At 40.1% G+C, this 12,937-nt stretch overlaps 1 protein-coding gene across 8 annotated transcripts in view; it reads left to right on the top strand.

The window, feature by feature from the left end:
* LOC110043010 (P protein-like) overlaps positions 1–12,937 on the top strand; it is a 30,313-nt gene that overhangs the window by 12,345 nt on the left and 5,031 nt on the right. For 4 of the 8 annotated variants that reach the window (XM_089273104.1, XM_020748411.2, XM_020748410.2 and 1 more), the window contains 16 exons: positions 159–255; positions 1,216–1,269; positions 1,828–1,899; positions 2,760–2,825; positions 3,351–3,407; positions 3,854–3,934; positions 4,418–4,461; positions 5,037–5,119; positions 5,680–5,735; positions 6,634–6,713; positions 7,537–7,589; positions 8,468–8,609; positions 9,508–9,556; positions 10,359–10,467; positions 12,036–12,163; positions 12,726–12,785. In XM_089273104.1, the coding sequence (XP_089129230.1) occupies positions 159–255; positions 1,216–1,269; positions 1,828–1,899; positions 2,760–2,825; positions 3,351–3,407; positions 3,854–3,934; positions 4,418–4,461; positions 5,037–5,119; positions 5,680–5,735; positions 6,634–6,713; positions 7,537–7,589; positions 8,468–8,609; positions 9,508–9,556; positions 10,359–10,467; positions 12,036–12,163; positions 12,726–12,785 (1,231 nt within the window). Of the gene's footprint in view, positions 1–158; positions 256–1,215; positions 1,270–1,827; positions 1,900–2,759; positions 2,826–3,350; positions 3,408–3,853; positions 3,935–4,417; positions 4,462–5,036; positions 5,120–5,679; positions 5,736–6,633; positions 6,714–7,536; positions 7,590–8,467; positions 8,610–9,507; positions 9,557–10,358; positions 10,468–12,035; positions 12,164–12,725; positions 12,790–12,937 lie in introns of all 8 variants that reach the window. The other 4 variants (XM_020748415.2, XM_020748414.2, XM_020748412.2 and 1 more) reach the window with 2 other exon arrangements.

Genomic DNA, 12,937 nt, shown 5'->3' with positions numbered 1-12,937 from the left:
CTCAATAAATAACTGGCATAAATACAAACAAAGTGCTTACAGGTAATTTTTTCTTCTTCCTTTACTCTGACTGATTCCCATGCAGTGTTTTTTTTTTTTTTTTTTTCAGGATACTGCTAGAGTTTCATATACTTGGAATAATTTTTTTCTCTTTACAGTATAACACATATGAGGTTGTTTTTTGCCTCAAGCACTTCATTTCCAATCGCAATTTCACTGAAGTACTATGTGGAGCCTTTTACAATAACTGATCAAGTAAGAACTTATATTGATTTTAGCTTCAAAATTGTTATTATTTATACCAGAAACCATACTTTTTTGCTATGCTTTAACTGCATAACTGGCAAGTTTGCTTGAGCCATGGTTGGTACTTTGGTGAGTTGTAGTTGAGAGAAAATACCCATGACAAGACCAAACAGGTGTTCTAGTTCAGTGTTTAAGTTCAATGTCCAAGTGTACCAAAAAGGTATGATTAGGTGTCTACTGTACGTAAATTTGGCCAGGTGACCATGACGTCTTAGCCATATCGGGTCAGTGACTTGATATCGTCGGGTAGGCAGGGCAGTAGACTTAATTTCAATTGGATAATTTTGAATATGGAAATTGTCATGATACTTGAAATTGGTGGCGATGGTGGGGAGTGGCAGAGGTTGGAGGGGGTTGGGGGGGGGGGGGAGAAGGTGTAAATAATTCATCTGGAGCCATGGCATATCATAGACTTGCTGATATTAGCTAAAAGTAGTTGTGCTTTTTGTGGTCAAATTAACCAACCTATGTAGGTGGGGAGAGAGTAAAATTTAACACTTAAGTACAGGGATGTAGTAAGGAGCCAGCCGTCAGCTGATTTCACAGGGATAGAGAGAGCTAATGACCAGAAATCTTCTTCTCAGAACCTGTGCATTTTCGGACACTGATGACCAAATGCCCCATGCCCTGTACAAATTCAGAAACTGGAGCCAGAAAATCTTAGTTTTGGTTTGATCGTGTGCATGTATAAAGTTCCTCAATATATGTTTCTGAACATGCACATAGAGGATAAGTGCTGTGACTAGGGTTGGCTCACCCCCCCCCCCCCCCCCCCAATTTCACTGAGAGGTCTTGACCGAGCCAATTTTGATAATTAGTTTTTGCATACAACCTACATCCCTGTAAGTTTTTCAAAATCTGTTATTATTTTTTTATGAACAAATTATTTGAATGTTTCTGTTGGTTTAGGTTACTATTGCACTTGTCATCTTAATCGGAGTCTACGTACTTATCATATTTGAGGTACGAAAATGAGAAACTTAAATCTATTTGATTGAAATAAGTATTTAATGTGCGGCCCTGTATTAGTTTTTAGCCATTTTGGTTAGAAATAGGTATCAATTTTGGCCATTTTGGTCTCAAATAGGGTGTAGTCCTTGCATTCTAGTCTTGAATTTTTTTTTTTTTTTTTTTTTTTTAGAAGAAGCTATGTTTTTATTATAGGACAGGCTGAAACAGGGTATGGATTTAAGGGTCAGGTCTTAAATAGGCTGTAAAATTTTTGGTCAGGCCATAGATGGATAAGGAAAATCACAGATTTTGGTCTCAACTAGGGTAAGGGTTCTGTGAAGCGGGCTGCAGCCCCACCCAATTTTTCTGGGAGTACCACCACCGTGGTTTAATACAAACTTGTTGTCCACAGATTGAGAGGAAAATTAACTGCCACTATATACAGTGTATTAAACATAGCTGCCATATTGAAGGTTTTGTTAGCTCTCTTTAGAGGGAATAAGGAAAATATAGAATACCATGCAGAAACTTATAATAACTGACTTGTGTTTTTTTTTTTTTTGTCTGCAGCTTGTTCACAGAGCTACTGCAGCAATGCTAGGTGCACTGGCTGCTTTGTCTTTCTTGTCGTACATGAACAAGGTAAATTTGCCAGTTTTGCTGTAATTTTTATACCTTTATTTTATGGTACTATAATGTACTTAAATGCTCTAGATAATAATTTCCTGCCCTATTTAATCACTTTAACAAACTTTCAGTTGCACAACTACACGAATATGCAAATTTGTCAGTTTTCAGTGTTACTTTTCTCTAATGAAATAGTATAAATACCATGTATGTTGAGGGTTTATAACGTTAAAGTTTCTTGTGATACTTTTGTGTAGCTTCTAAGCTGGGTTAGGACTAGTACAAGGGTTCTGAATTTCCCACTTCTCCAATCTCAAACCTCTTTTCTTTGCAGTTCTTCTATCACAAAATGGTATGCAATGTTGCAACAATTTTTCTCTTTTTTTTTTCCCTGGTTCCTCCCACCGAGGTAATTGCACTTCACACCCTCACTCCTCTTTCTTGCCAATAACAGATTTCCCACTCCCTGCCCCTCCCCACAGATTAAGTAAAGTAAGGCTTTATCATAATATCTGTTCAAAGTCTGGCAGTATCCTTAGGGCAAAGCAATTATACATTGTCACTGTAGATGGTATACTTGCAATTTTCCATCCTAAGGTAGGTACCCTGTGGAGGGTTAGGCCTAGCCTAAACCCAGGGGGGAAGATGCATCTAGTGCCTTGGCTCAAGCTAAGGGTGGGAGACAACTGATAATTCAGACTGGCATTTTCCAGCATTGTTCGTGCTCATTTTTTTTTTTGACCCAGGTTGTATCAAGGCTATACCAATTTGTGAATAATAAATACTTGCTACTTGTCTTATCAAAAAATATGATTAAAAATCAGTGATGTCTACTGTGAATTCTTTTCCATGTAAATCATCATTTCATTCTTCAGAGACCATCACTTGAAACAGTTGTTACCTGGATTGAATGGGAGACTCTTGCTCTTCTGTTTGGAATGGTATGTTCTCTCATGAAATTTTAGTTCAATATTGTTATGAGGTTTTGTTTCGTGAAGGATTTATTTGTCGTCCTGATAAGGGGCTGATTATGTTTGCTTTGTTCTGTTGTAGTTTTATTTAATTTATCAATGTGTATACAGTCGAACCTCCACTAATGGCCACCGCCCTACAACGGCCACTTTTTTGTCCCTGTGGACGGTCCATACATTCACTCTTATTCTAACCTCTCTACAACGGCCACCTCTCCACAACAGCAACGGCCACTAAAACTTGTCCCAGCTGCCAAAATAACCACTCGACAACGGCCAGTTAATCAACGACTGACGAATGGGGTATGTATTTTTTTGGCTTTTTTTTTGGGGGGGGGGGGGGGGGGCGGGAAATGCTGCACCCTCCAAAACAGGTGTCACATTACACCCCTACATCCCCGTAATGGCCACTTGGCTATGTTCCCTAGATGGCCGTTGTGGAGAGGTTCGACTGTATTCGGATTTTAATGCATGTTGTATTTTCGTTTGTGGCAGATGATTCTGGTAGCAATTTTTGGCAAGACTGGGTTTTTTGATTACGTGGCATTGAAGGTTCGTAGAAAGTTGTGCACAAATGCACGTTTTAACGAGGATTTTCATTTGTTAACAAAGTTTGTCGGTCGAGCTCTGATTGGCTTAATAATTTCGTTCAACCACGCTCCAGCCGATCACTGCAAAGTTGCTGTTTTTAACCAATTAGGAGCAAAACCAAAACCAATCGAGATTGGCTTATGCCTGAGCGTTTTCCCGCGCTTGCAGTCCGCGCTTGGCGATGGGTCAGAATAGTTAAAGGCAATTTCTCAAGTTGAGAAATTTCGCCATCCTAGAGATATCGTGGGCTGGGTGACAAAGTCAGGCTTGTAGCGAAAAGTGATAGTTAGACTCGAAGAGCAGAGTTGAAGTCAAGCTCAAAACCATATTGACTGTGTGCATTGTGCGCTCCGTCCGTCTCTAATGCCAGTGTTTAAGCGATATTTTCTTTTTGTGTTTTTTATTAGGCGTACAAACTTTCTAAAGGTCATGTTTGGGGTCTCATCACTCTACTCTGCACTTGCACCGCGTTGATATCTGCTGTCCTGGTAAATATGTTTCATAGTATAACTCGTATCACTTGTAGCTAGCACTACTGTTACACTGGGATTCGGGCTTGGGCACCTGTGTTTTAGCCTGCGAACGCAGACCCATTTCTGGCTGTCGCTTGTCTCCATCGGAAATACGTCTGCGTTCACAGGCTACCTGTGTTTTGCCTAAATTTTAAAAATATTTCAACGAGTAGAGCTTGCTTTGGTGAAGAATATAACTAACCGTAGTAGGTATTGGCAGCAAATGTAAATTCATGCCTAAATGGGCAACATAGCTATGGATGCCATTTCACTAGCGCACGATAAAAAGCCAACTTGTACCAACTCCGCCCAAAATAAAAGTCTTTCTATTACATGCTGCTGCCTACAGAAAATGGAATTACAAATTTGCTTCGCCTGCTGCATACAAAATTACCCTTGGCTATATGAACTCTAAGGGAGAGTCTGTTCATAGATTTATTGCTGTTTTCCTTCAAATAGGATAATGTGACAGTCATTCTGCTCTTGACACCGGTTACAGTTACGTAAGTAAGACGTCATTTTTTTTCGGACGTGAACCAATAGCCAATGGTCATTATACCTAATGAGACCATACAACTTATTCCAAAATAGCAGCCAGTTTATTATTCTTTTGTTTACATGGTAATTAGCCCTCTTTGCCGCGTCAACATGTACAAAATGCAAAAGAATTTTGAAGTGAAAATGAGGCAAAGAGGGCTAATTAACATGCAAACAAAAGAATAATAAATTGGCCGCCATTTTGGAATAAGGTGTATTTGGGCGGTCATGCAAACGGGTGCTGTTCTCGAACGAACGAACTCTACCGAGCGAGAAAGGGAGCGGCCGAACATAGGGACGAGCGGCCGAACGTAGGGATGAGCGGCCGAACGTAGGGACAAGCGGCCGAACGTAGGGACGAACGGACGAACGGCGGACGGACGGAGGGTGGAACAGACGGATGTAAAGATCACCGTTAAGAATGTTGCCTACAGGAACGATATAAAGTTGGTAGTCATCCTTTGTGATTCCTGCCCTTAAGAGCCTAACTGTAATGTAACCCGCAAGATCGTGTAGTAAATACGATATGATTAATTTCTAGGTTATGCCAAGTCCTTAACCTGAATCCTACGCCTGTCCTAATAGCTGAAGTGATATTTTCTAATATTGGTGGAACGGCGACAGGTAAATGTATTCAAAATTCAGTTATTCAGTTGACTGTTTAGAGCTCCATAACTGCTTTAACATTCAGTGGTCAATCAGAGCTAAGATGTCTTTCAAAACTGGCAAATCAATCATTTTTCGGCTTACGCCACGTGTCAGCGCTTGGCTCTGATTTACACGTTTTCCCGCGCTTGGTATTGGTTACACGTTTTCCCGCGCTTAGCACTGGTTACATGTTTTCCTACGCTTAGCACTGGTTACTTCGTTTCCCGCGCTTAGCACCGGTTACGTGTTTTCCCACGCTTAGCACTGGTTTCATGTTTTCCCGGGCATGGAATTGGGTACATGTACATGTTTTCCCGTGCGTAGCACCAATTACGTGCTGAAATGTTTCGTCGTGAGTTTTGCTTAATGTTTTGACTGGCTCTTTACTCTATTGCCCTTGAAGTGATTAGTTCTCCGTCTACTTTGGTTTCAGTGTTACAAAGGCCACTTGGGTGCGAAGTTTTCATTCTTGCAAATATACTATACTGTCTTCCAGCATGGTCTTATGTCTTTATGATTTCTTGTTCTTTTTATAGCAATTGGTGATCCGCCAAATATAATTCTAGTTTCCAGCAAGGACCTAAAGGCACACGTAAGTTGCTTCAAAGCTCCTTCAAGCGCTGAATAAGTCAATAAATAAACCGCTGACTTGTAGTTACTACATCGTGATCACCCGGATGAACAATTTAATATATTTCGAGGGTCTGGAGGGTGATGCAAAAATTCTTCCAGACCCCTTCCAAACCCCTTAGTTCATCTCCCGATGTCAGAACTGCAATATACTGTATTATATCTGAATATATATAGACGAAGAACTGAGACATTGAAAATTCACCTTCGTGGTTGACCTTCTCTCACGTTGCTATTTCAAGCATTATTTTTTTGAATGGGGATGGGGGGGGGGGGGGGGGGCAATTTACCAAAAAATTCCTGCACAGCAAAAACTGCTGAAAACAAATGTGCAAGGGGAGTCTTGGGGACAAGAAATCGAGCAAGTGCTTTCTACTGTCTTGGTCTTATTTTTAATGTTACAAACTTCTTGCACAAGTTATTGCCCACCAAAACAAAAACAAAAAAATGCACAACCTAAAGATGAAAAAAAAAAAAATTCATGCCCCAGAAAATTGCCTAACCCCCTTCCCCCACCATAAAATAATGTTCCCTCCATAAGATGCATAAAGGAACAGCAGAAACATGATACTGTTCATTAGTTTAAACTTTGCGATGTTCTCGCTTGTTGTCATGATCAGTTCAGAGCCTACACTCAAAAATTTATTTCTTGTCGATGTTCCTCATTCACAAGCTACCAGTTTCGCGTTTGCTTTAATAATGCAAGATTATTTAGTACTTGCGAGGCGTGAATCTTACTTTTGCTTGTTGTATAACTGAAATGTACAGCCTTTCTTTCCGCAGATATTTGTCGCTCTTTAGGTCTAATTGCTATTAAGGAGAAATTGTAACACTAACAAATGGCTTAACTTTCCCTTTAGGGTATCAATTTTACAGATTTCACTAAACATCTGATCGGAGGGATATTTTTCTGCCTTGTGGTAGCTTACGGAATTTTAAGGTATTTCTCATACACTCTGTTGTTGAGAGGCACGGTGGCCTCATGATTAGTGTGCTTGTCTGTGGATCGAGCAGTCTGGGTTCGAGCCCTGGCCGGGGACATTGTGTTGTGTTCTTGGGCAATAGGCTTTCTTCTTACAGTGCCCCTCTCCACCCAGGTGTATAAATGGGTACATTGTACCAGCGAATTTAATGCTGGAGGTAACCCTGCGATGGACTAGCGTCCGATCCATGATGGAGTATAAATACTCCTGGTCGCTTCATGTTACAGACAACGGCCTGATGGACCACTCGGCTCATATGCAGACTTACGTTGGCTTATCTCCATGTAACAATAACGAAAGGGAAACGTTTAATTTCCCGTACCACTCACCTACACACCTTCAATCTCTATTGGTCTCTCGTTCCTTCTTGAAAGCTAAGTCGAGTTCGCTACACACCCATTAATTTGCGTGATGTAGCAGCTCTCGTAAGGTCTCACATGAATGGCTTGCTACCCTTTGAGAGAACAATAGAACAAACAGCAGAAACAATGCCCCTAGCCCTAAAACAATATCAGCTGCTAACAATGAAGAGAATTACAAGCTTACGAGAGCTGCTACACTTCTGATTAATTTACATCTGATTCCAGTTTTCCAATCCGTTTTTTTCTGAGCGATCATAGTGAAACCAGTACGCTGTATTTTTACAGCCAACTTTTTCTGGACTATTAATAGTTTTATTTCTCTTTGAGGGAACAATAGTGAATCAATGTCCAAAATAACGACATCATAGTAATGATGGCAATTGAACAATTAATTTCTGTTTTGTTAATGCTTTTGTAGGCTTCTTTACTTGAATGTGAAAATCGTGAATGATGATCCACCTATAGTAGAAGGTATACATATTTTTCAATTTGTTTGTACAGTGTAGAGCCATATTTGGCTACAAAACAGTCTCCGTTGTTATGGAAATTGTAAGAGAAGCCTTGATTCGCTAATATTCGGTATTGGTATAAATCCACTAGCGTTCTATCACAAATGCCGTTCTCTGAGTAGCGTACCCTTGTTAACAAAGTGACGGCCGCTTCTTGGCGTTTTCGAAGTGTCTGTGTAGAGGATTTAGATAAAGTTTCGAATGACTTGCAGATTTATACTAGAACAATTAGATTATTCGCTCTCGATTTCTATGCGTGATAGAAATCTCGAGCTCATAATATAATTGCCTAGTATTCATGTATGACGCTGGCGCGCCTTTCGTGCCCAGTCCCACTTCCAACACGGCAGGAGCATAACTCTCCCCATACCCTTCAAAAAGAATGGGCAGTATTTCGCAGGTTACTATTGTGTCTAGTTGGATTTAAGAAAGTAAAAACGTATTAAGATCAGTGGGAATCAACTACAGTAGTTTCGAGAAAGGTCTCAGGAATCATTTCTAGACATAAGCCATTCAAAAGAAAAGTCTTCAGTATTCTCCCAATGTGAGTCGAACCTTTATCTTCCGCCACGATCTAACTTAGTTACAGAGACTTGTGGGAAGCGGGTCATATAACCATGATCAAAGTTGGCGAACGTCCCACAAATGACATCCAGTAGTTTGGTCAATGAATGAGGATATTTGTAAGAAATGTTGATATACTTGAAGCTCGGCATATACCGGTAATCATTTCTTTCCAACAATATAATTTATTTTGTGTAAAGTTGTCACCCTTCTGCAAAGTGTAGTAATTGCTTTTATGTCTGATTGCGCTGAATGTGTTGTTTCTGTTTTACACAGAGCTAAAACGAGAAGCCGAAATCTGGAAGAGATCAGCGGACCGCCTGCCGTTTGTCTCCGCTGAGGAGAAAACTGTCAAACTGTTGCTGATACAAAAGGTCATGACTCTTCAAAACATTGTCAGGAACATGAAAAGAAACACGTGAGAAGCCAAATTTTTTAACTTGTTAGAGGAGTTTGGACGGACACTGTGTCGTGAGCACGGTGTCTTTGTTTTAGTCTTGCGTTGCATATGTTTTCCCGCGCTTCGCATTGACTGGTTACATGTTTTCCCGCACTTCGCACTGACTGGCTACATGTTTTCCCGCGCTTTGCACTGACTGGTTACATGTTTTCTCGTGCTTCACACTGACTGGTTACACGTTTTCTCGCGCTTGGCACTGACAGGTTACATGGTTTCCCGTGCTTCGCACTGAGTGGTTACACGTTTTCCCGCGCCTGGCACTGACTGGTTACATTTTTTCTCGCGCTTTGCACTGACTGGTTACATGTTTTCGCGCGCTTCTCAGCCACTTAATATTTTCCTAAGCTTGCCAACGGTTACATGTTTTCCCGCGCTTGGCACGGTTTACTTTGGACAAGCATGATCAAAATGAATTTAATTTTGGTTGTATAACCGCCACCAGAAAATCTCTTTATCACTCATCTATAAAACGTAGCCGTCAGTGGCTCACTCAATTCTCGTTTTACGGGTTCGAATCCCGTTGAAGCCCTGATTTTTTTCAGGCTTCTTCTTTCCAATTGCTTAAATTGGAAAATATACTGCGATGATCATTCTTCAATTTCATCTACAACCGCAGTTCATATATGAATTATTTCATATAAACTTCACATCATTTCACTCCTCAAGGGAAGATATGAACTCAATTAAGTGGCCTCGCTCCCAATGTGTGGCTTCATAGCTCAGTTGGTAGAGCATCGCACCGGTATCGCGGAAAATATACTGCGATGATCATTCTTCAATTTCTTTTACTCAACAAAACAACAACAAAATCAACCAGGAATCATGTAGTTAGTTAGGTGAATTATTTTCTTCTCAGTTCCACAAGAGAAGCCTTCCAACAAAGTCTGCAAGAACTGGAAAAAAAGGTAAATAATTGCAGTATGTATATTCAAGGCGAACTTGGATACAGCTTAGAAATTAAGCCAAGTGTCTGGTTTATGCTTCAATTAAAAAATGTAGGGTTATCTGGGTGGAGGACATTTACTTTTTTTCCGACCTTGCAGGTGTTTGAGTTGTTGACGTACATGTCAACCTATGATCTTGCGTATCTTTTCCAAACGCCTCGCTGGCACAGCACAACACAGAACAAACACAACCAAACACAACACAACAAAACAAAACACAAAAACAATACACAACAACAACAACAACAACAAAAACGCAACCCAACAAAACAGCGCAGCAACAACAAAACACAACGCATCTCAACTCAGTCAATACAACACACCAAAATCAAACACAACTCAACAAAACAGAACAAAGCACAGCACAACAATAAAAAAACGCAACACAACACAACAAAACAGCACAGCAACAACAAAACACAACACGTCTCAACTCAACACAACAACACACACCAAAATCAAACACAACCCAAAAAAACAGAACAAAGCACAACACAACAATAAAAAAACGCAACATAACACATCACAACAGCATAGCAACAACAAAACACAACACATCTCAACTCAACACAACACAACACAACAAAACCAAACACAATACAACAAAACACAACAAAACTATTAAAAAACGCAACACAACGCAGCACAACAAAACAGCACAGCAACAACAAAACACAACACTTCTCAACTCAACAAAACACAACAAAATACGCTACATCAAAGCACAACTGTACCTTACTGAAATCCGTCTTTTTGTTTTCAGTACGTCATAAGGGACAAAATGCTTTTAATGAAGAGCTCAATTGTCATCACATTGGTCATTGTCTTCTTTTTCATCCACTCGTTTGTAACTGGACTCTATCTTGAAGTAGGTGAGTGTATTGCTATCTACTGTTCATTACGCTCTCCATTTCCAGTGTGAGACCAACGTGCCGTTGACAACTGAACTTCATTTCAAACAGTAAAAGGTCTATACTATATTAGTATAAATCTGCTAGCGTTCTATCTCAAATGGCGTTCTCTGAGTGGCTACGCTACTCACTATCTATTTAAACAATAAAGTGTTTCTGTCGAGGAACTATCGGCTGATAGTTACCCCGCGGAAATTTGATGTTCTTAAAACAAATATTTGCCCGAGAAGCGAAGTTTCGAGGGCAAATATGATAGTTTTAAGAACATCAAATTTCCAAGAGGCAACTATCAGACCGATAGTTCCGAGACATAAACACTCGATTGCCTTTATTGTTCACCGCTGAATTTTCCGCGCGCCAGTTCAAAAATCATATTGAATTATTTTCAACTTTTTTAGAAAAAAGCCGTTAAAGCCGAATGTAAAATTTAAAAAGGAAAATAAACAAAACTCACTTAATACAATTTCACTTGTTTATTTTTTTATAAGCTCGCTTGTTTTCAGAAATTTTTCACGGAAGAGTACTATCCATCCGGGTATTTTCCTCGGACGGGCACTATGGGCTGATAGTGTCTCTCCGCGGATGGATACTATCGCGTCACGTGATCAACTTAAACCAATAAGAATCGAAGAAAATTTAGTGGTGAACTATAATCTGTGAGAGATAGTGAGTAGCGTAGCAGTGTGCGCTTGTTAACGAAATGAGGGCCGCTTCTTGGCGTTTTCGAAGTGTCTGTGAAAAGGATTTAGATAAAGTTTTGAACGACTAGTAGATTTATACTAAAACAATTTGATTATTCGCTCTGGATTTCTATGCGTGATAGTTGACGAGGGCACGGCACGCCGGCGCATACGGGCGGAACAATCTAGAAAACTAAGTTCGTATTTCAAACTGGATTGACATGTAATGTGCATTTTATTTCTGTTTTTCCTCTTTCGTTCTGCATTTTCACTGTTGTAAGGATGAATTGTTTCACATAAATTATGTTTTTTCTGAGTTTTAACTGATTCACGTCTTCTTTAGAAATGAAACTTCTCATTGGTTTGCAGATGTCGTACAGGTATTTCCTAATGGTAGAGGTTTTATTGTACGGCCGTCGGTACAACCACCAGAAAATTATATAGGAGATCTCCCCCGCCTCCTGTCCCTTTTCTATGTCTTATCTCGAGTACCTACTATTTATGGAACGCTTTCGAATGGTTAACTGTGGAATATCCCACGCGTTACTTGTATTTTCTCAGTTTAGACACGAGCCTTTAGGAGAGTGTGTATACCAAGAAAATACACGTGACAAGTGTAAAGTTCCATGGTATAGCACGAGAGAGCGTTGCGTAACTATTTTATATCATGCCATAGAAAATACAGTGGACAACACAATCAATGTGATTTACGCGCGGAGCATGACGGGAAAGTTAGATGTAATACCGTCGAATATACAACGGCTTTCCTGTATTCTGATTGGCTGTATTTTCTATGGCATGGATTCAATTTAATTTGATTTTGCGTGGCTCACTTGTTTTCTCTTACAGGGTGGATTGCCATGCTTGGAGCCATACTTTTGATATTGTTGGCGGACGTAACACACATTGAAGATCTAATGGAACAAGTGGAGTGGACAACACTTGTGTTCTTCAGCGCTCTTTTCATTCTAATGAAGGTTGGGTGGAACAATAGTCCTTTCATTTTCTTATTGAATAAGGCAGTGTCCACACCACGCTGGAGAAATTTTAAAACGCAACTTTATTTCTACGGTTAGGCCTACCGTCCACACTGATCCATCACGAAAACGGAGCTTTTAAAAAACGCTCTTTAAACCGGAGGAATTTGAAAACGCCGGGTTTTTGTTTTCATGTTGTTCATTTCGAAAACGATGTGAGCTTTCCTCAAATACAAATCTAAAATGACCGGTGACTGTTGCGTTTTTAAAATTTTCCCCGTGTAGTGTGGACGGAAAACATTTGCTGCGTTTTCAGATTGAAACCTCCGTTTTCAAATTCCGGCGTAGTGTGGACGGAGCCAAAAGGATAAATTTTACAGTACCACCAATGATTCTTCTTTCTATACGTGTTTACTGAAACTGGTTTCTTTTGTGACGTCCTGGTAACTAGTGTTTTCTAAGAGAGTGACGTCACGCGCGATTGAACGAAACCCCCGTCACCCTCCCCTAGAGATTACAAAATGTCCCTAAACATATCGCGTTATTATGTTTATATTTTTAGTCTCTCGAGGAACTTGGGCTTATGCAGTATCTTGGAGAGGAAGCATCACATTTGATACCGGTTGGTGCGTTGATTATTGTCAGTTCGAAATCTTCACTAATCAGCTTTTAAAATAGGGGGAAACGAAAAATTGTTCGAAACAGTGGGAGTTCTAAATAGCCAATGGTAAATAACTGAAGAGCAAAACCAAGGGAATGGTTTTGAGTTCCAAA

This window comes from Orbicella faveolata, unplaced genomic scaffold (assembly GCF_042242905.1).
Source record: "Orbicella faveolata isolate gen_17 unplaced genomic scaffold, um_ofav_v1 contig_35, whole genome shotgun sequence".
Taxonomy (NCBI): Eukaryota; Metazoa; Cnidaria; class Anthozoa; order Scleractinia; family Merulinidae; genus Orbicella; species Orbicella faveolata.
The sequence above is the reverse complement of the archived record's forward strand: the minus strand, read 5'-3'. Positions and strand labels throughout refer to the sequence as shown.